This window comes from Anolis sagrei, chromosome 3 (genome assembly GCF_037176765.1).
Source record: "Anolis sagrei isolate rAnoSag1 chromosome 3, rAnoSag1.mat, whole genome shotgun sequence".
NCBI lineage: Eukaryota > Metazoa > Chordata > Lepidosauria > Squamata > Dactyloidae > Anolis > Anolis sagrei.
Genome location: NC_090023.1, coordinates 42677061 through 42699956, shown reverse-complemented (window position 1 = coordinate 42699956; position 22896 = coordinate 42677061). Strand labels below are relative to the sequence as shown.

Sequence of the window (22896 nt, the reverse complement as noted above, 5' to 3'; positions counted from 1 at the left end):
CCTCTCAGCCTTCTCTTCTTCAGGCTAAACATGCCCAGTTCCCTAAGCCGCTCCTCATAGGGCTTGTTCTCCAGACCCTTGATCATTTTAGTCGCCCTCCTCTGAACACATTCCAGCTTGTCAATATCTCTCTTGAATTGTGGTGCCCAGAATTGGACACAATATTCCAGATGTGGTCTAACCAAAGCAGAATAGAGGGGTAGCATTACTTCCTTAGATCTAGACACTATGCTCCTATTGATGCAGGCCAAAATCCCATTGGCTTTTTTTGCCGCCACATCACATTGTTGGCTCATGTTTAACTTGTTGTCCACGAGGACTCCAAGATCTTTTTCACACGTACTGTTCTCGAGCCAGGCGTCCCCCATTCTGTATCTTGTGTGAGTCATCCACTCACACATGTGTGAGTCATCCACTCACACATTAGAAGAATGTGCATATGGGAACAGTATGTGTCTTTGGGTTGTTGTAGGTTTTTTTGGGCTATATGGCCATGTATCTTATATAAAGATTTGGTTCAAAGAAGTCACTGTATGTGGTATTATATATTATACACACAGATCAAAAATGCAACAATGAAATGATGATTTGAATGTTTTATTCAATTTCTGTGTGCATGTTACAATTTATACATTATACTTAGTTTTTAACAAGTGGATCTAATTTAGTACATCATTTTATTAGTAAAAACAAGCCAGATAAGTCGGCTAGATTTTCATCTAGCAGTTTAATAGGGCAAGCTAGAATGTCATTACTTTACAAACATTTAGGTAGTGTCTCCAGAGAACCAATATTAAACTAGAAAGCCAATACAATTTAAAGCAGGAAACAAGATTTGTTTGGTCATCTATTCCAGCAAATTAAACAGCAACAGCGATACCATACAAATATTCTGCCTTTCATTAGTTTTTGTATTTCATTTTAAGAACCTTGGAGTCTGTATGGATGGAATAGCATCAGCAGCTGCTTAGATTTATCTGGGGCCTTTCAACAGCACACAATTTGTTTATCGGTAGCCAGGACCTGGCTGGGTGTAGCCCTGGCCAAAGGGAGGGCGGTTGCGAGCATAAGGATTAGGGCCGCTCGGAGGGGGGGTCATTGTTGTCCCAGGCGGGGGAGTGAAGCCTGGTCGGGGCTGATAAGCACCTGGCTGGCTCGGAGCCATTCCAGGTTGTGAGGCTGGGGGCACATTATAACTGGCTGACTGGGAGGCTTGTGTGGTGTAGTTCTGTGCAGGATAGGTGCCGGCCTGGTACTGCTGAGGAGGCTGAGAAGGCAACTGCTGACCCTGGCCGGCAAAGCCAGGAGCCGGAGCCTGGGAAGCCTGCTGACTATAGGCCGGGAACTGCTGCTGTGCTTGTTGAGGCGCAGTCTGTGGGTTGTAGCCTGCTGAAAAATGCAAACAAACAGGAACATGTTTAAGTGACAGCAGAAAGTTGCCTTACACACATACTAATCCAGACCTGCACAACGTGACAGTTGTAAAGGGTCAATATTGTTGTTTTTTTTTAAAAAAAAAACTTCTGGGGACCTCTCTTCCTCCCTGTCTCTGTGCTTATGATTGGCTGGAACTCATCACCTGTTTGCCCCACTCCCTCTTTGGTGGTGACAAAGTGGCTGAGCTTCTCCTTGCTGACTCCTTTCCTTCTGCATTCCTAATAAGGTAGGCAGGGAAAGGGCCAACCAGGGGAGGAGGACCCCAGCCCCCTAGCCAGCCTCGCACTATTCCCATGGTCGGCCCTTCCTTTGCCTGCCTTTCGCTGGCCGAAGGAAAGTTCTTTACAGGTCATATCCAGCCTGCAGAACAGATGTTGTGCAGGTCTGTACTAGCCTATCTTTTGACTTGTAAGAATGTATAGGCTCAGCTAACATGGAGTGGAAAAAATGAATTGCTTTTCAACAGAAAAACAGAAATCAAGTACACTGCATAAAACAGAGCATAGCCCAAAAGAAGTACTCTACAGGCTAAGAACATGAACTTGCTGGTTACAGCATGAAGTGATGACTTCCACAAACAAACAAGCTGCAATGTTTTCATGTGCTGGAGACAGTCCACTCACTGCTTGATCAAGTTAATACATATACGTATATCTGAGTCAATTGTGATTAGGAGGAGGAAACTATATGAACTGATTACAGTGCCTCACATGTATGTTTCATGAAATAACTAAATATTGACAGCTTGAAGAAAATCTCAACTATTGTATGCCTGCATTTTAGTGTCAGTTCATGCACGCTCAGCCTATTTTATTCAAAGCTTTAAAAATCATAAACACAGAAAATATCTCCAGACATCATTTTCACAAGTACAAAGATGACAACAAAGATGCCTTTAACACTGTGCTGTGCTATCATTCTAATTAATAGTGTTTAAACATAATTTCGGATTTACCATATAAAAACAAAAGAGTCTAGAGCAAAAATGTGTAATTCCAGGTATCTCTAGCATGAAACACACCTGAAGCTACTTGCAATGAAACCTCTCCATTGACTGGAATCCTGTTAGCATTAAATACCAGATACATAACAATTATTAAAATGTCAGGACCCTGAACAAAGAAAGTAAGGACTGAAGAATAAACTGGAGTAAATTTTGAACTCACCTGGAACTTGGGCTCAAAATTTACTATGGAAGCAAATCTTTTTGAAAAAGAGGGAACTACCAAATTTATATATCTAGTATAGCTAAACAGACTGATTCTAAGCAAATCTGATCAAAGGAGATCATAACAAACACCTACATTAGTATCTATGGAGGTGAATGCTTCCAATATTAAGTATACTTAAAGACCAAAAAGAAATAGAATTGCTTCTTTGTAATGAGGCCAAATCCAGAAAGGGGACACTGTGCCAAATTTCAATTTGAAGAATGAACTGCTCCCCACTGTGTGTGCTGGTGTAGGTAACAGCTCTGGGAGGTTTAATATTTTGCTTCCACCTTTATTGAAGATGAGTCTCCAAAATTGCCCCAGTAAGGGCTTCGATCTTTTACAGCTGTTCATAACTAACGATTGCAACAATTCAATGTCTAAGGCAGATGCACTTTACTTCAAAAGAAAGACTTCCTGATGTTTGAAAAGTTCATCTAATTTATTGAGCACTTTAAGAGACTGATCAGTTGCACTACAGCTGAAGAGTTCCAGGTACTTTCTGCAGGTCAAGTAGGAAAGCAAATAAGTACCGTATATACTTGAGTATAAGCCGAGGCACCTAATTTTATGACAAGAAACTTGGAAAATGCATTGACTCGAGTATAAGCAGAAGGTGAAAAATGCAGCTGCTACTGAAAATCATCAGTAGGTTAAACGTTTTTTGTGTATTTACATAAAACTGTAATTTAAGATAAGACTATCCAACTCTGATGAAACCATTATTCGAATCTTCTTCAGTGTCAATGTGCTTACGTATCCTTCCAATAATAATAGAGTAAAATAATTAATGTAATAATAATACATAGAGTAAAATAATAAACGTAATAAAATAATAGTACAGTAAAATAATGTAAAGGTGATAATAATAATAAATAGAGTAAAATAATAAATGTAATAAAAATACTAGTAACAGAGTAAAATAATAAATAATCTTGACTCGAATATAAGCCTCGGAGAACGTTTTTAGCCTAAAAAGGGGGCTGAAAAACTAGGCTTATATTAGAGTATATACAGTACTTCTTTCTGGTGTTCCCTGCATTAATATGCAAACACCACACAATCAGATTTTTTTAAAGTATTCTACCTGGTCTATCACAAACGTATTTCTTGGGCAGATTCCCTACCCAGAAAAATGAGGAGGAATGTTACACATTCAGGAACCTTTGTTGTGTATTGTCATCGAGGAGCTTTTCAGAAGCAGAAACAGTTTTATTAGAGCCACCCTACATCGCAGCACTATGTTCCTGTGAACTGAGCAACCCCAATGCAGTCAGTGCTAACAAAATGGTTGCATGATTCCCGTGCTGCTTGGCATCACCTTTCCTAAAAGAGCTCTTGTGCAGCTCTGTCTGAAGAATGTGTTAAGAAGCTGGACATTCAGGAAAAAAAACCTGAATTGCTAGTGGAACCTAGCTACAAAGAAGTGTTCACAAAGCAACTAAATAACCATATTCCATACTATGTAGCAATTCCAACATAACCACCACCTGCTTACCTGGATACTGCATACCATATTGCTGCTGAGGCTGAGCTTGGGGCTGCTGAGCAGGATATCCTGGCTGTTGTGGATACTGTTGATATATTTGGCCTACCAATTTAAAATTAAACACTTAAAAACCTATTAGTGGTTTTCAGTCTTATCTGTCTCATATTCTATTCTTTTAGTTATTATTTTTAGAACATAAGGAATAATTAAGTGGCCTTTCATAAAGCAAGTTTTTTTTCACAGAACCTCCTTCCATATACACTTTTGTGTTTTTACATTAAACAGTGAAAGGATACAGTCCCTAATACATTTTATCATGTTAGTTTTTAGAAATAGTACCTAGATGGGGCAGATAATAACAACATAGCTGTTGAGTAGATTTGCAAGTTCTACTTTACAAATCTACATAGGTGCACTGCAGGCTTTCCTTTATTCATTGCCGAAATATACTGATTCTTGCAAAATAACTTTCATCATTTTACAGAACTGTTCTTTTACAACACAATAGCACCATCTGGTGTTTTAAAAAAACACTGCCAGAAGAGGAAAAAAATCCAATTGGGATACATATACCTATATGTATTATATTAGTGATTATTATACTAAAGTGACTTAAGCAGACTTCTGTACTATGACATATAAAGTCATTAATTTACAGTACCTGAATCATTACACATTACCACACAGGACAGTTGCTGCCCTGAGGAATTTAAAATCAGAACTCTAGCAGTAGGAAAAACAAAAAGAATGGGAAAAGCAAACATAATGAGGGTTGAATGTAAGCAAGCACAGGAACACGCACTTAAGACTTGGTAACTTGTGGGGACAATGGTTAAGGAGAAAAGTCACAGGTTTTCCGAAAGAGGCATATTTGGGAGAGTTCAAAGGCAGAGCGACAATGAACATGCATGTTCATGCAAAATGTGGTAGTGAGAAGGACTGGGCGGAGTAGTTGAGGGTACCAAGAGACCAGCATACAGTGGAGAATGCCAGATGCATGTCAGGAAGTATGTGTAAAGCAATTTCATACATTACTAGCAGTAAACTAAAGGTTTTGCTCACCTTCCATCTGGCCAGTCTGGGGCTGAGTGCCTCCATAGGGTGGCTGCTGCTGGGACTGAACACCTGGTGGGTGAGGTGCAGAGGAGGCAGAAGCAATGCTATCGGGTGTTCCTGAACGCTCTTCTACAGGGGCACTGGGGGGTCCTAGGGAAGAAAGGGAAAATATCCCGTAAACAATACTGGCAAAACTGTTTTATCTCTTAGTTTTATTCATGAAAATGTGTGTGCATACTTGGGTTCAGTGTTCAAAGGAGTTAATACTGAATCATCAATTAACACAGACTGCAAGATGTGACAATTTCTTACAGTAAAACTGGGCTGTAAAGTGAATTACTTCTCCCAACTAGATTACACCTATTGAATGAATGTTGAATTAGTTTATGTTGATCCCACTGATTCAATGGATCTATTAAAGATGGGACAAGCGACTGGATTTAGGCCTAAGAGAGTTGCACAAGACACTCAGACTCACAGTATAGCTCAGATAATCTCATCAAGGGAAAATCTTGTCTTCCTTAACATACTGCTTAAAGAAAACACTCTTATTTGGCTTATTTGTGGTAGGTTAAATGGTTTTGTTACAATTTTTTTCAGAATTTCTGAACTTCTTATTTTATTATGAGTTCAGTGCCTGGTCTTAGGAGAAAATAACAATTATTTCCACAAAACAACAATTGTCTGATTTTTTTTAAAAAAAAAAACAAAACTGCTTTATCAACTTTGTAATTTGAACAGTGACTATTTTAAGGTATATACTGAGGGACTGAGGCTGTAGTTAGTAACTATGACAGTAAGGTGGGCAACTGTGGAAACCTAGATAATCACATTAGCTCCCAGGAAACCTTGCAGTGCTCCACTTGTCTATTGCACCTGTCCACAAAAGCACTAATTTCTTCCCCCAAATTCTCACTAGGGAGCATGGGGGCAATACCATGTAATCTCCAGCTCCGGTTCTCTACTTTATTCTTTCAGGGTTATAAAGATGAACAAATCAGGAAAACATTTTTTTTCCTACTACAAGCACGCATCTCTAATCCCCACTATTTTTTCCTTTTTTTCTTATGCTCCAGTATAAGATGAGACCTACTGTCACTAGAGTAATTATTCCTGCTGATCTTCAGGAATTATCTATTTTTAGTTCCAGAGTAGAATATTTCCAATATATTCACATTTTATAGAGCTGGGAGACTAAATGTATGCAACTGAAGGTCAGTGTTGAGCACACAGCAAATTCAAACTATGCGACAGCTGTCATGAACTGGTCATCTGACTGCTTCCTGACAGATCAATTTTCATCACTCAAAGTACAATCAACATGGACAGCTGTAATATGCTTAATTTGCTTCAGACAGAGCTACTTTTGCACCAAGTAAAGCAGACCAATGCAACTGTGAAACTAGAGAGAATTCAAATGAGATTACCTTTAATATTCACAGTGATTTGTCCAAGCACAAACCTAAGTAACTTGATGCTCGCTATAATTTCAAATTTTATTTATTTATTTTTAGAACATTTCCACTTTGTCCTTCCCAACCTCCGAAGAGGGACTCAGGACAGCTTCCAACAGGCCACTATTCAGTGCCGACACAATAAAACATAGTATAAATACAGTTAAATACAGTTAAATACATTGAATGGTTGACAAAACATAAAGCTGCTCTAAGTCTCCTTCAGAGTGAGATAGAGTGGGGAAAATATAGTAAATAAAAATAAATAAATACATTGGTCTCTTAAGGAAGAAGGGAAATTAACAAAGTAGGAGGTTTACTCCTTCAGGCAGGCAGGCTTCTTCAACCTCATAGAAAAGTAAATAGATGCAACTAAATGTTATCTCATTATCTACATGTATTTATGAAGTGCTCGGTATCTGAGAATATGTTATTCCTTTAATAAGACTATATGAGATCCATAGAGTAAACCAAAGGGTTTACTATTTTCTATTAGAAAATGCTCTTAGATCAAAACAGACTTAAAGCAGAAAGAAAACCGAGTTTTCTATCTAGTGTGGAAGGCTTCAATCCACAAAAAATGTGTTCAGGGACCATACATGTCACAAAGTGTTAATACACTTTAAACTATGGAGAAAGCCCATTACAGCAAAGGTTTCACACAGGTTGCTGAAAAGTCTAGAGAAAGGGAAAGCCTCCTTCTTTCTGAAACACTAAGAATGAACAAGTAGAGCAACTATACTAGTGTTTGCTACTCCCATATTACTCACAATAGGCTGAGGGCAGGGATCAAAGGCCACTATTTTCCAAGTTTGTGACCTCATCTCTTTGTCTCCAGATATGTTCAGAGGTTAAGTGACAGACTTAAGTGTTCAGAGGTTAAGTGACGGTGTACACTTTGACTATCGTTCCAGCAAAGCCACCTTTTCCAGAGTGTGCCATGACAATCCTGTGTACTATGAAGATACCAACATCAATCCTTCAAGCCTTTATCATAGACACTGCCCTTCACACAATATAGAAAAAAGCATTTCATTGAGGAGCTACTTGGACTGATTTACTGCTCTCCCCGGCCCTTATATAATCATTTTGCAAAAGGGGAGGGTTGGAAGAGGAAGACAAGTTTTGAAAAATTGTGGATCATTGTGTGAGAAGTATTGCATTCTTCTCACTGCTACAACTAAACAAAGACACATACTACAGTTATACTAGTATTTTTTAAACAACAAGACTTACATTAAATATATACTTTCATGAAATAATTGCTGAAACTGGGAACATATATAACCACTTCAGCAACAGACCAAAAAGTGCTATTGGAAGATTTGCAAAGTTCATCCAGGACTATCATCTCCTATACATAATGTTCTGTTTAATTTAATATTGCACTAACTCCTTTATTTGGCTGAGTATCTAATTTGATGTGATACTGTATACTTGTTTTCAGTTTTGATAATCCTTGCCTTGTTTAGCCAATATTTTAAAATGTAACGAAACAATCCAGTATTTCCTCCATGTTCATTGTACAAAATCTTCACAATATATGGCCAAATTTCAACAAGGGTTTCAATAAAATATATATTCTTACCAGATGCCTGATCATCTGCCAACCCAAATGCTGACATGACATTTTTGTTGATTTCATCTTGATTTTTTAATGGATCAAAGGCAGACATACTTGCTGCTATAACTTGAGTTGAAGGCTTGACAGTGGAATCCGTAGCAGTAGGCTTGTCTTCTCTACCCTCTGCAACATCTGCAAAACAGGAAGATATTTTTAGAGGAATTCAGATGACTGGTATAAAATTATTGTTTTTAGAACTATGATTATCCTTAAAAAGACACACTGCTACTCAAAAATAACTGAATTGTAATGATCTGTTAGGATTATAGAAAAATGACATTATTTTTGCTTTTACTTTTTTCAATTCTTCTACAAGCAATATTAAAGCATAACTCCATTAAAAGCGCAAAATACAATGTAACATATTCCACCACATTCTCTAATTTTGTTTAGCCAAAGGAAGCATATCAGGTTCCTGTATTTTGCAACTGATTAAAGGGACATACGATCTTTACCTTAGTACAATGAACGTTGTAGAAACAACTGAACATTTTTAGACAAGTATATGAAGTCTGCATTAACAATGTGACTGATAATCACCAGACTGGTGAGGAGACTGTCTACAGGATGATATTGCTAGGGCATTCTAAAATAGAAACAAACTAGTGACATATAAACATATAGTATAGTTAATTGACTTAATTTGATTTACAAATAATTTCCCCCCATGTCAGGAGCGACTTAAGAAACTGCAAGTCGCTTCTGGTGTGAAAGAATTGGCCGTCTGCAAGGACATTGTCCAGGGGACGTCCGGATGTTTTTGATGTTTTACCATCCTTGCGGGAGGCTTCTCTCATGTCCCTGCATGGGGAGCTGGAGCTGACAAAGGGGGCCCATCTGTGCTCTCCTCAGATTCAAACCTTCGACCTGTTGGTCTTCAGTCCTGCCAGCACAAGGGGGCTCATTGCACCCATTGCACCACCGGGGGCTCAAAAAATACTATTTTGCTAGTCAGTTAGATTTAGATTTTTCTATAAGCTACAATAAGCTCTTGTTTAATAAAAACAAAAAGACTCAAAGGAGCATAACAGTCCACAATAATGGCCATGTCATTCAGCCAAATGTTAGGGAACTCATCTGAATCCAAATCCAGTATTCAATACTATAGTCTTTGGAAATCAACATGCAGGAGTTTTAACTTATATCATGGCTAGTGCTTAGCTAATTAATACCTACAGGTATACTCATTTTAAAAAGCTTATCACAAAAAAGCTCTTTTTTACAAATATTTTTTTCACATGGCAGATCCCATTTCTTCCACTCTGTTCTCTGTTTAACTGTAAGTTTTTTTTAGCAGTGTCTGTATTGGGAGAATGTTGAGGGAGGTCTGGGATTACACCAACTTTAAGAATTTGGTTGGAGCTGTGCGTCCGCAGTAAGTGACACAGTAGTTTGAGCTGGAAAAGACTGCAATTCACCTATAGCTAATTCTGCTGTAATTATATTGGCCAACAAAGTCAACTGCTGCCGCCTCTGGAATCCCTTACTGAACATGTGTGGACAGCAAAACCGAGAGTAGACAGCAGCGTGAATAAGTCTATTTCACCAGCCCCTACACCCAGCATATTAAAACAGAAGATAGCTATTGTTATAGGGTTAGTTTTGATTAACAATGTTGCTGAAACCTGTTGAACTGCTCTTCCCCCTTTTCTTTCATTCATTCATTGGTAGTGGTGGTGGTGATGTAGGGACCTGTCCCTATTCTATGTTACTTCTGTTTCTAGTACCAAATTTCCTGTTAAAAAGTAATGTCCAAGAACATAACTGATGTATACCTGTATGTATACCTGCCTAACCCTGCCAAGACACAAGCCAACAGGAAACTGAAAGTTACCTGGGAAAGCCAAAAGCTCAAACACTATCCTAAATATCTCGGTATCACCTTAGACCGAGCACTAAAATTTAGGAAACACTGTATGAACATCAAGCACAAAGTAGCTGCAACCAATAAACATCCAGCACATAGGGTGCAGACCCAAAATTAATAAGAACATCAGCCCTGGCCTTGTCTTATTCAGCTGCTGAGTATGCCTGCCCTGTTTGGCACAAGTCTATTCACGTGAAGCAGCTGAACACAGCACTGAATGAAACATGCAGAATAATCACAGGATGTCTCAAACCTACATCCATTGGATTAATAAAAATTAATAAATAAAAAACCCCTACATCCATTGATATTTAAGGTACCTGGCATTGCCCCCCTCCCCCGATGTGTGACTGAGATTTGCTGCCAACTGTGAGAGAAATAAGGTTGAACACTGTAAAAGCCATCCTCTGCATGTCTATCAGCTTCCTCCTAGTAGACTCAAATCAAGGAAGAATATCATGAAATCCACCACAACTCTTGATGTTCCCTCAGCAACAGCAAGAGTATCTCTCTGGGCAGCTAAACCAGGAAATCCCAACTGGATCCCCCCCCCCCCCCCCGAGGGTCTGCCTCCAGGGGCAAACCAAGAATGAGCAACCTGGAAGTCCCTGAACAGACTCAGAAGTAGAGTTGCCAGATCAAAAAACAAGATGGCTAAATGGCACTACCTAGAAGCATCCTCCACCCTGTGTGACTGTGGAGCAGAACAAACAACTCAGCATGTGTATACTTGTCCACAATGCCCTGCCTCATGCACCGAGAAAGAACTGTTTAAAGCTACAGACAATGCAGTCACTGTTGCCCGTATTTGATCTAAAATTATTTAGCCACTTATGTCCCCACTATTTTATTAGTTTTATACTAATTTGTTTATACAATGCTTTGGACATAAAATAATAAAAAATAACCTGTATGTCCACTCCAAAGATATCTAAAAATAGCAATTTCAGATTCACATTAAGCAAATGACCATCAGAAGCATACAAGTCTAGGAACATACAACCATGCCAGATCCAGCTTTCCAATTCCAAAGTCCTCCAGTAGTTCTTCATAGCTCAATAAGGCTACATGGAACTATCTGAATGTGTTATTAAGTCATAAGAAAAGATACGACAGCTAAATGAGCTGTTGAAATTTAAAACACATCTGAAGACCTCTTTTCTAGGAGGCCTACCCAGCCAATTTTATTATTTATTATTATTTATTTATTTCTTGCATTTATTAACCGCCGCTCTCAGCCCTAGGGCGACTCGTGGCGGTGTACAATACAAAAAAGACACTTTACAAAGCAATCAGGACAACAACAAACTAACATCACTAATACACAACATTTAAATTACACTAAAAATCCGCTGCGTCATATTATGGAATCATAATCAATCTCGTAGTCGTAAATTCATTCCGGTTGTCATTTCCAGTAACATAGCACTCAGTTGAAAGCCTGCTCGAAGAGCCACGTCTTCAGGCCCTTACGAAAGGCCATGAGGGAGGGCGCCTGTCTGATGTCAGCAGGGAGGGAGTTCCACAGCCGGGGGGCCACCACCGAGAAGGCCCTCTCTCTCGTCCCCGCCAGACGTGCCTGTGAGGCAGCGGGATCGAGAGAAGGGCCTCCCCAGATGATCTCAAGGTCCTCGTGGGCTCGTAGGCCGAGATGCGGTCCGTAAGGTATTTTGGGCCGGAACCGTTTAGGGCTTTGTAGGATAACACCAGCACCTTAAATTGGGCCCGGTAGCAAATCGGCAGCCAGTGGAGCTGGAACAACAAGGGCGTTGTGTGCTCCCTGCGTCCTGCTCCTGTTAACAACATGGCTGCCGCGCGCTGGACGAGCTGAAGCTTCCGGGCCGTCTTTAAGGGCAGCCCCACGTAGAGAGCGTTGCAGTAGTCAAGACGGGATGTGACCAGAGCGTGTACCACCATGGCCAAGTCAGACTTCCCAAGGTACGGGCGCAGCTGGCGCACAAGCCGAAGCTGTGCAAATGCTCCCCTGGTCACCGCTGAAACCTGGGGATCCAGGCTCAACGATGAATCCAGGATCACACCCAAGCTGCGAACCTGCGCCTTCAAGGGGAGTGCGACCCCATCCAGCACAGGCTGTAACCCTATACCCTGCTCGGCCTTGCGACTGACCAGGAGTACCTCTGTCTTGTCTGGATTTAATTTCAGTTTGTTCGCCCTCATCCAGACCATTACAGCGGCCAGGCACCGGTTCAGGACTTCGACAGCCTCCTTAGTAGCAGGTGGAAAGGAGTGACAGAGCTGGGCATCATCTGCGTACAGATGACACCGCACCCCGAAACTCCGGATGATCTCACCCAGCGGCTTCATGTAGATATTAAACAGCATGGGGGACAATATAGAGCCCTGTGGAACCCCACAGGTCAAAGGCTGTGGGGTTGAACAGGAGTCCCCCAATAACACCTTCTGGGTACGACCCTCCAGAAATGACTGGAGCCACCGCAAAGCAGTGCCCCCAAGACCCATTTCCGCAAGGCGCCCCAGAAGGATACCGTGGTCGACGGTATCGAAGGCCGCTGAGAGGTCCAGGAGCACCAACAGGGACACACTCCCCCTGTCTAGCTCCCGGCGCAGATCATCCACTAAGGCGACCAAGACCGTCTCGGTACCATGTCCCGGTCTGAAACCAGACTGTGCCGGATCCAGATAATCCGTGTCTCTCAAGAATACCTGGAGTTGTGAGGCCACCACGCTTTCCATGACTTTGCCCAAGAAGGGAAGATTGGAAACAGGCCAAAAGTTGTCAAATTTAGTGGGGTCCAGTGATGGTTTTTTCAACAGCGGCTTTATAATAGCCTGTTTTAGGCTCACTGGAATCTTGCCTTCCCGAAGGGAGGCATTAACCACCACCGTTACCCACTCAGCCAATCCCCCTCTGGCCTCCTTCAGAAGCCAGGATGGGCAGGGGTCTAGGATGGACGTGGTGGGCCTCATTCCTCCAAGTATCTTGTCCACATCCTCGGGCTTCACAAGCTGAAAAGAATCCATCAAAACAGGACAAGCAGGTGCTCGTGTCACATCCACAGAGACTGCATTTAATATGGTGTCCAGCCCAGAACGGATCAAAGCGACTTTGTCTGCAAAGAACCGAGCAAATGCTTCACAGCGCGTGGCCGAATTGTCAGGGCTCCCGCCTGAGGTGGCGGGAGTCAAAAGACCTCTGACAATCCGAAACAACTCCGCCGGACGGTTTTTTGCAGACGCAATAGTGGCCGCAAAGAAAGTTTTCTTTGCGGCTTTTATTGCCGCGGCATATGCCCTTAGAAAGGACACAAACCGTGCTCGGTTTGGCTCGCTTGGGTCCGAGCGCCACACGCTCTCTAGTTCCCTCTTCCTTCGCTTCATCGCTGCCAGCTCCTCAGTGAACCAAGGAGCTGGTTTAGCTCGGTTACTTGAGAGGGGACGTTCCGGAGCGATCATGTCAATTGCCCTGGTCATCTCCCCATTCCAGAGAGCAACCAAGGCCTCGACATGATCACCTGCCGAGGTAGCGGGAAAGTCCCCAAGAGCCATCAGGAATCCATTCGGATCCATAAGCCTCCTGGGGCGGACCATCTTAATGGGTCCTCCACCTTTGCGGAGGTTAGGGGGCGCAGTGAGCCTAAATCTGATCAGGAAGTGGTCGGTCCATGGCAACGGAGAGATGAACAACTCCTCCACCCCACCACCCTGCTCCCATCCCTGGCAGAAAACCAAGTCCAATGTATGTCCATCACAGTGGGTGGGGCCAGTTATTCGTTGGGACAGCCCCATGGTTGCCATGGCGGACATGAAGTCCTGAGCCGCTCCTGTGAGGGTCGCCTCGGCATGGATGTTGAAGTCCCCCAGCACAAGAAGCCGTTGAGACTCCAACGCCAGGCTCGAGACCACCCCCGCTAGCTCAGGTAGGGAGACTGTAGTGCAGCGAGGTGGACGGTACACTAACAGAATCCCTATTCTGTCCCGGTCACCCACCCTCAGGTGGACGCATTCAAAATTTGTGGTCTGCGGGATGGGGCTCCTGGTCAGACGGATGGAATCTCTATAGACCACTGCGACCCCGCCTCCCCGTCCTCCGGATCTCGGTTGGTGCTGTACGGAGAAGCCTGGAGGACAAAGCTGGGTCAGAATTACGCCTCCAGCTTCATCCAACCAGGTCTCCGTAATGCACGCCAGATCTGCCCGCTCCTCCAGGATTAGGTCCTGGATCCAGGTCGTTTTTCCGTTGACAGATCTGGCGTTCAGCAGCACCACCTTCAATCCCGAGGGCCCGCTCACCTGGTTACACCAATTTACCTTAGGAGACCGGTTGGGAATTGTTAATGTAGATAAACGGTCCGAATTAGGCCAAATTCGAGGTCTCCTTTTTCCGCATCTCCTCCTCCCCACCACGACCTCTATGGGGGCCCCTCGGCTAGTGGAACACCTCCCCCCCTCCATGCCGCGATCTAATATCAAGGTCTTATTTCCTGCTTCATCAGTTGTTTGATTTGTTGGTCCCTGCCAACACCCTTGCTCCCCTTCCTCCCCCTTCACCGCCCCATTTTTGTCCACAGGCTCCAGCCCGCCTCCTCCCCTGACCCTTCCGCTAGTCAGTAGCAACAGGAAGTTTAAACTCGTGTTTTGTGTTTGCTGCATTTTAACCTTTGTTCTGTGTATTTTAATATATGCATTTTGTAGAAATATGTTTTAATATGTATATTTTATATAATGATTATGTGTTTTAGCTACATTGTAATATGCCTTGAGCCAAGAGGAGAGGCAGGTTAGAAATAAAATTAATAGTGGTAAGCACAGCATTACCACAGTTCAGATCCTCTCATCTCTAACTTCTCTGGCTTTTCTCATCCCTTGTACAGAAGTAAACTATACATTAATGCATTTTCTTGATTGTTTGTGAAGACTGCTCCTCTCAAAAACAAGATAATGGGAAGCATTTGCATGAATAGGACTGACATGTAAGAGCAAGTATATCTCCCTAATAATATCAGTACGTATTTCTAATACTGAAATATGCCATAAAACAAGATGGTCCAATAATTGGACTTCAAACTGTTTACAGGATTTCAATAACCTTCTCTTCACATCTGAGATGAAGAAGATGACTACGGGGTAAGTTGAATATTTTAGTACATGACAGCAACCAACAAAAAAGGAATATATTATTAAGAGTATTTATATCATAGCATGATTATAAACATGTTCATATGTAATTGATTGTAATTCAATTAGACACAGAGTTTATTTTTAATTGGTCCTAACAAGGGCTACAGAAATGGCAAGTGTAAGCACTTAAAAAACTAAAAGTTCACAGCATTACAGGTATAATTGCCAGGCAAACTCCAGTTGAAAACTATAGTATACAGACAGATATGGCGTGTGCATATATCTTCACATACACAATGTGGTAAAAGTTCAAACAATATTCAAGCAGGGCCAATGCCAACTTACCATTTTCAGGAAGGCTAGTAGAAAGTCCTGGCTCAGCAGGTGGCTCTAAACAGTCCAGCAGACGATTCACTTTGTTACGAAGTTCTATCAGTTCTCGGCGGAGGTATTTTACTTGATTGGATTCTAGAGGCCTTGGCTGTCCATTAACTATAAAACAGATACTGTGCTAACTAATTTTCATAGAACCAACATCAATTATCATAAGATGATGCACCACAGTTAAGTTTTATAATATTCTTTTGATCGCAGAAAGGGTGAGAAACAACCAACAGACATAGAGAGTATGCCTTGTGGTCCTAACATTTGGAATGCTACAGTTCCTCCCCACTGTATTACAACTTTATTATAATGAATTCTACAATATAGCATTTTAAAATTAAACATACTTCTCTAAAGTACAAGACACTATTATCTGAATCACTACAGGAGTTGGAATAAAGGGATGTTTGTTATGAAGATAATCAGGAGGGGAGGAAGAAATTTAAGAATAGCTGAATGACTCCAGAAGAACATATACATACCAAACAATGTCAGTTTCAGTATCCTACTGCACTGAATAGCAAAAGAAAGGTCTGAACTATCGAAGATTGTTATAAGGTCTCCATCTGTTAAATAAAAAGAACATAGAATCAGGATCTAAGCACATGTTAAAATAAGTGTCACAGAGCAGGTTCATGTTAATATTTTAAAGCATGCATAATAGAATGATATACAGCACATTAAGATTCATGGTCATAGCATCAAAACAAATACGGTGTGCTTTCAGAGAACAAAGGTGGGAGAGAAAAATCTCATTCCCTCTCTAAGTGATTTTAACAGTCAGATGCCTAAACTAGAAAACTGTTGCTTTAAAATTAGGTTGTGCCATTTCAAACACAAGAGCAGTCAAATAATAGGTTCACAGAGTATACAGCAATATAGTTTTCAAGTAAAAGGTGAAAACTTGCTTTGCAAAAAGAAATATTTCTGCAAATACATTTTTTTGCACAGAACATAGTATGTTTTATGCAAATAATTCTGATAATTTTGCACAGCAGAGAGAAATTACTGAGTTTATTCTTGTGTGTTAACAAAATAAGTGAAAATGTACACCTCTACCCAAGACAATGTCTAGTACTTTTAAACTGTTCCTGTTCAATTTCTCTCAATAGATACCTTATGCATTACAGAAATATCTACAGACAAGTCGCAATATGCATCATCCCAATTGACAACATTTTAAGCAAAGTCTTTTCTAGAAACAGATAAATAGAGTATCACCCACAGAGTTTGGTTCTTCTAGCTTGCCTGTGCATATGAGCAAGGCATGAGGATGGAAACTGTAATAAAAGCTAACTGTAGTAGATTTCTGTTAGTTTCTAAGATTGGGAAAGTAAGGAAGTGCAATCTTGGTGTTGCTGAAAGGAAGTGGATTGTGAGTGGGATGAACAAACTGGAATTTTGGGAGTTCTGGTTGGAAAGGGTCTTCAGTGCTTAGAATGGGGAGTAAGAAACTGGAGTCTTACCATCTGAAAGGGAGGTCCTTTCCATGCCGCTCTATATCCCAGAGTATCAAAGCAAAAAATCACACAATATCTGCTCTGAACTGGGTTATCTGAGTGCTTATCCACACTGCCATATATTCCAGTTCCAAGCAGATAATGTGGGATTTTATACAGCTGTGTGGAAGGGGCCTGAGTTTCCTCTGTATGTTTTGGTGGGGGAGTTGTGGTTAACCCTAGCCAAGTCCTTTTAGGATCAACAGTTTTTGGTAACAACATTTTATGTGCTAACCCTCTTTAAAACTAATGGAGGCTTGACTTCATGGCTACTTCAGCTCTGCTAGAATTCAACCCTTCATCCCCAACTATTTTCTAAGCAACTGCCTCCCACATTTATGGGAGTCTCAATTTACATCATGAGTCCAGGAATGTAAGTTTGATGTAAATCGAAACCTGTGCACATAGCAGCTCTATAAAAAATACAACCAACTTGGAAGTCATGTTCAACAGGATCTTTTAGGCCCTTTCTACACTGCCATATAATCGAAATTATCAAAGTAAATAATCCACATTATCTGCTTTGAATTGGATTATATGAGTCTACATTGCCATATAATCCAGTTCAAAGCAGATAATCTGGGTTTTTCATATGACAGTGTAAAAGGTGCCTTAGTTAGGATGACTATACATCACCTACTCCAATCAAAGATAGTACACCTTTGTATATCAGTTGCAGAGGAGTACAACTGATATACAAAGTTGCATCATGTCCTGCTGGGGAGCCTCCAATAAGCATGTGCTTTCCCTCTGCGTAAACAGAATGCTGGACTAAACCGGCTTCTGGTTTGAACCAGCATGACTCTTTCTATATCTGGAAATATGTTGACTGTATTTTATTTAACTTGTGTATCCATGAAAAAATATTTAAATTGTTGTGTTTTTTTTTTTCATTTTGTAGTTCTATAAATTTGTCTTGTTTTTGAGTTATATTATTTTGTGTCATGTTAATAGCCTTGAGTCCATATAGGGAGTTAATTACTTCAATTTTTACTTCTTAAAAATTCAAGTAAGTAAATAAATTCTACAACCAGAAGAAACCAAAAGAACATTTCGATTTACTGTTAGGTAAAGCAAAAATCCTACCTTCATCTTTGTATTTTATTGTGACTTCATCATTGCTCAGAAGTTTCCCCCTAAAAACTCTTTGCATCATGAGCACTAACTCATCATAGGTGATATCCTCATTGTGGATGGGGATTCTCCGAATATCATCACCCATCTGAGCTTTAATGATGAGTTTTCCACTCAAATCCAGCTGTCCATTCATGGTTGGTTCCGTTCTTCTTAAAGGGTTATAAGGAATAAAAGAAATGTACATTAAGAATCACCCATGATATTGTATACAATGGTGTAGCAAAATGATGTCTCTTATATATGCAAATATTTGGTTTTGGAACTTTAAAAAACTATATTCTTAATGGGTGGGTGGCTGAATGCACAGATGCAAAATCTGTGTATACTGTAGGCTAATCATATTCAAAACAAAGTTAAATTACTTTTGGGAAGAAAAAAATATTTTGAAATGTAAGATAATTACTTAGAAGAGAACTGTACACACATTAGTTTCTACTACAGGTTGTGCTTCCCTTGTCCAGAATCCTGGAACACTCCAAAATCCAAAACTGTCTACATGGGTGGCTAAGACACTTTTGTTTTCTGATGGTTCAATGTACACAAATTTGATTTCATGCATAAAATTATTGGAAATATTGTACAAAATTACTTTATACAGGCTATATGTGTATAAGGTATATATGAAACATTAATGAATTTTATATTTGGATTTGAATCCCATTTGCAAGAGATCTCATGATGTACATATATACAAAACAGGTATTCAAACATCTGAAAAATCCAAATTCCAAAACACTTCTGATCTCAAGGTTTTTTTTGATAAGGGCTACTTAGCCTGTATAAATAATTCTGGAACTATCTAGATAAAGAACTGACAATGTAAATTACAGGTGGCCTTATCTATCCACAGATTTTGCATCCATGGATTCAACCATCCAACATTTGAAAATATTCCTGAACAATATAATATCCAAAAAACAAGCCTGGATTTTGCCACCACTACACCATTTTATATTATAGGACTTATGTCTCCATGTTTGAGAGTGACAGAACCCTGAACCAAACCCCAATGGATAACAAAGGCCACGACACTATTGATCTCTGTAAAGCACAATAAATATTACCATTTTCAAATAACTTATATATGGAATGATTATCAACATAATACAGACAGGACTGATTTTACTGTAATACAAACAGCCCACAGCTGTCTGCTTGGTTCTTTTGTCCTCTCTTGGGGTGATGTAAAGGCACATAGTTCCAGCTTTCTATAAAAGTACTAAAAGTAGATCATTATTTGAACTACTTCAAGTTAAATTAAAAGGTAATTCTGAAATATTGGAAGCTGATCATGCTTCAAAATGTCATTTTTAGCATGAACAGCTGAATTGTAGTAACCTGCAGGCTGGTCTCAAGACACAAGATTTACTTTATTTTTACTTAGAACATAAAGATCTACTAACTGGACCCAAATGAATAACAGCTGCTTAAAGTCCAGACATAATACTTAAAATTAAGGGAAATGGCACTTGTTATTGGATGGTATGATTTTACTATTGAATGTAATTTAATTTTTTAAAATATGTATTAATTTTAATTCAATGGATTTTAAGATTAATGTTGTATGTGTTTAAGGCATTGAATAACTGCCATATGTAAGCCACCTTGAATCCCCCTTGGGGTAGAGAAAGGTGGGTATAAATAGGGTAAATAAATAAATAAGTCAAAAGTTCAGTTTTTACTAGTAGGACTCAGCTCGCAGTTGTGCTGTTCTGAAGCTCATTCCCAGTTGCCTCCAAGCATTCTCCATTTCAATATTTTGATTAAGCCTTTTTTCAAAAGTCATTATTGCTAAAAGTCAAGTATCACAAAATTGGGCTGCTCTACTACAGATGACAGGGTTGTTGAATCAATCAATCTTGATCTAATGGTTTCAGGGGGGAAACAGCAACTTCACTGTAAATATTAAGATAACATTTAGTTCCATTAGCTAATAATGGAAAACTAATAAATGATTAATTTAAAAATCGAACAAATAAACTCCAACTGAATATCAAATGTGAAATTTACCTGTCTCGCAAAATGTAGTAAAAAGTGAGATTATTTCTTTACTTTCAGCTGGAGATCTGATGTCCCGCCATACAGTGCTGAGATCCAATATAATAGGCAGTGGTGTGTAGAATCTGCATTAGAACACCAGTTTAGTTTAGTTTCAGCCTCTTACAAATAAGGTGCAGTCAGTAACAAGCTTATACATACAATTTATCAAACAAGCAAGTGATACAATTGAGTCTTTAAAATAAAATGGAATGTATGTGAATTTTTCATGATTTTGCAGATAGAGGCAATAGGATTGAAGGGATCACTCCATCTCAACAAAATCAACAGTTAAAACTAGAGGAGAGATGCATATCATCAAACTGTCAGAATGTGAAGGAGCTGGGGGTGGTGATGGCTGACAGGGAGCTCTGGCGTGGGCTGGTCCAGGAGGTCACGAAGAGTTGGAAGCGACTGAACGAATGAACAACAATCCAATAGGGCCTGTATCAAATAAAAGTAACATGTCAACACCACTTACCTAAAACATAAATTCAACACTGCCACTTGCTGAAGTGAGCCGAGCCAAGAAAGGTTGTGTTTATGCATTGTTCACTTCTACATATGCATATGCCATTTGTATGGGAATATGCCTACTATTAGTCCCTGTCAAAGCTCTGAAATCCCTTTTTTTTACAAGAAAAAGATAATTCTTTAAAAACAAAGTAAAATAAAGTTGGCTTTTACACTTCTTAAAGAAGATGGTTCCTCTTCTTTAACATACTTTCATATTGCCTATCAAAACTCCAGAGCTCTTCACTTATCAATAAAGAAACACAATCATATACCCACTTCATTATAGTAGTAATCAAAAGAGAAATAAATGTGAAAGTAAGAACTGCTGGCTCACTCCCCATAGGATGCCTCACTTTACCAAGTGATTAAACACCAGAAGGGTGTGTTTTTTGTTTTTTTAAATTACATGGTTAGGTTGATACAGATTCTTTCTCATGGCAAGGAGCACTGACAGAAATGCTACAACTTTGATCTCTTCTGCTGTTGTGAATATGAATCTTTTCACTGGGCAAGCACTATTGAACACAGAATTTCTGTTCTAGCCTGAATACCTTCCCTTCTTCCGAAGTTTAAACTGTTAGACTGGGACAAGTCCTGAAGCCATAACCACAGCTAATAGACACGAATATAGTACTAGTCACTGGCCACTGAAAAAATACTTCAGGTCAAGCAGCCTCAGGAATGTTACTGTGGCATCTCAAAGGCACTGACTGCTTCACTGAATGTTGCAACATGCTACTATTGCTACATCTTCCACTGCCAAACCCCAAAGAAAATAAACAGTGCAGATAAGTAACACTTATCTAGAAATCTGAAATGCTCCAAAATCCAAAATTATTAATATGGGTGGCTGAGATAGTGACACCTTTGTTTACTGCAATTTCAATTCACAACAGACCTGATATCCATTTGAGTGTAGTTCAGGGGCCTCTCACAGATACCAAAATCTATGGATGCTCAAGTGCAAGAGTAAGAGGTGAAAAGGAGGAGGAGGAGGAAGAGGAGGAGGAGGCGGAAGGGGAAAAGGAGGAAGAAGAGATGGAGGTGGAAGTAGAAAAGGAGGAAGAAAAGGAAAAGGAGGAGGAGGAAGAGAAGGAGGAGAAGAGGAAGAAGAGAAGAGGAGAGGAGGAGGAGGTGGTGGAAGGGGAAAAGGAGAAGAGGAAGAAGAGATGGAGGAAGGGGGAAAAGAGGAGGAAGACGAGGAGGAAGAGGGAAAACAGAAGGAGAAGGAAGAGGAGTGTCATGTGTTACCCGCCTCTCCTGTCAGATCTCAAAGGCCCACTACAGAAACGACAAAATCCATAGGGGCTCCATTCTACGCAAAGGCGTAGACAATGTTTTCCCTGGCATAAAATGGCAAAACTAAAGTTCCCTTGTTGTTGTTTTTTTTAAAAAGTATTTACAACCCGTGGATAATTGGACCCATAGGGCCGGACCCGTGGATACGGGGGGGTCGGGCTGTGGAAGGGGAAGTGGGGCCTGGGCGGTGGGCCGAGGCTGCCGCCGTCCCTTCGTGACAGAAACAGAGCCGAGGGGGCGCGGCCTAGTCCCCAGCCAGGCGCCCGGCGGACTCCCTGCTCTCGGCCTCCCCATTCAAGCCTAGACGGGGAAGGCGGCGGTGCGAGGCCTTACCACGGAGCCGCCGACCCGGACGCCTTCTCCCCGCGGCCTTACCGAGGCTGCTCCAGGCGCCGTGGGACGTGGCAAAGGGAGGCTGCCGAGGCGGTCCCTGCCCTCCTGCTGCTGCTGCTGCTCCTGTCGGGCCGTCGCCGCCGCGCCTGCGCACACCACCCACGACCTGCCGGCGGGGGTCACTGCTCCCGAACCGCTTCGTCAGAGGAAGCCCGCACTGCGCAGGCGCGCAAGGCACACCTCGAACGGTGTCCCGTTTCGCCCTCTTGAGTTTTTTTCAAGACAGCGTAGGCGCAGGTTGTACGCATGCGCAAAACTAGTCTGCCTACTTTCCCCCTCCCTGCTGTTGACTTTGATCTCATTGTTTTCTATTGGGAGCGCCGCCTGTGATAAACTGCTCCCTTTTTTTTTTGAGATACAAAAAATATGAACAAATGTAGGAATTCCCAAAAA

General features: G+C 40.9%; 1 protein-coding gene across 4 annotated transcripts; it reads right to left on the bottom strand.

Moving 5' to 3' along the window:
* Positions 1-581: 581 nt before the first annotated feature.
* TFG (trafficking from ER to golgi regulator) lies at positions 582-22628 on the bottom strand. Of its 4 annotated transcripts, none has more exons than XM_060770714.2 (9): positions 22486-22628; positions 20269-20381; positions 18208-18407; positions 16105-16188; positions 15584-15730; positions 8236-8403; positions 5200-5343; positions 4147-4239; positions 582-1386 (listed from the first exon to the last, which is right to left on the bottom strand). In XM_060770714.2, the coding sequence occupies exons 3-9, from the start codon at positions 18389-18391 to the stop codon at positions 1007-1009; spliced, it is 1200 nt and encodes a 399-aa protein (XP_060626697.2). In that variant the 5' UTR covers positions 18392-18407; positions 20269-20381; positions 22486-22628; the 3' UTR covers positions 582-1006. The 4 variants fall into 4 exon arrangements, with proteins under 4 accessions (XP_060626697.2, XP_060626695.2, XP_060626694.2 ...); XM_060770712.2 differs by having other exon boundaries at positions 582-1389; positions 22444-22627; XM_060770711.2 differs by having other exon boundaries at positions 582-1389; positions 22486-22627.
* Between the last annotated feature and the right edge of the window lie 268 nt (positions 22629-22896).

Excerpts from the sequence above, each read along its gene's own strand:
- TFG (XM_060770712.2), bottom strand. The coding sequence starts at position 18,391 with ATGAATGGACAGCTGGATTTGAGTGGAAAACTCATCATTAAAGCTCAG. Across the intron at positions 8,404-15,583 it reads TACTAGCCTTCCTGAAAATG|ATGTTGCAGAGGGTAGAGAA; the intron begins GTAAGTTGGCAT and ends CCTGTTTTGCAG. Across the intron at positions 1,390-4,146 it reads ATATGGTATGCAGTATCCAG|CAGGCTACAACCCACAGACT; the intron begins GTAAGCAGGTGG and ends TGCATTTTTCAG.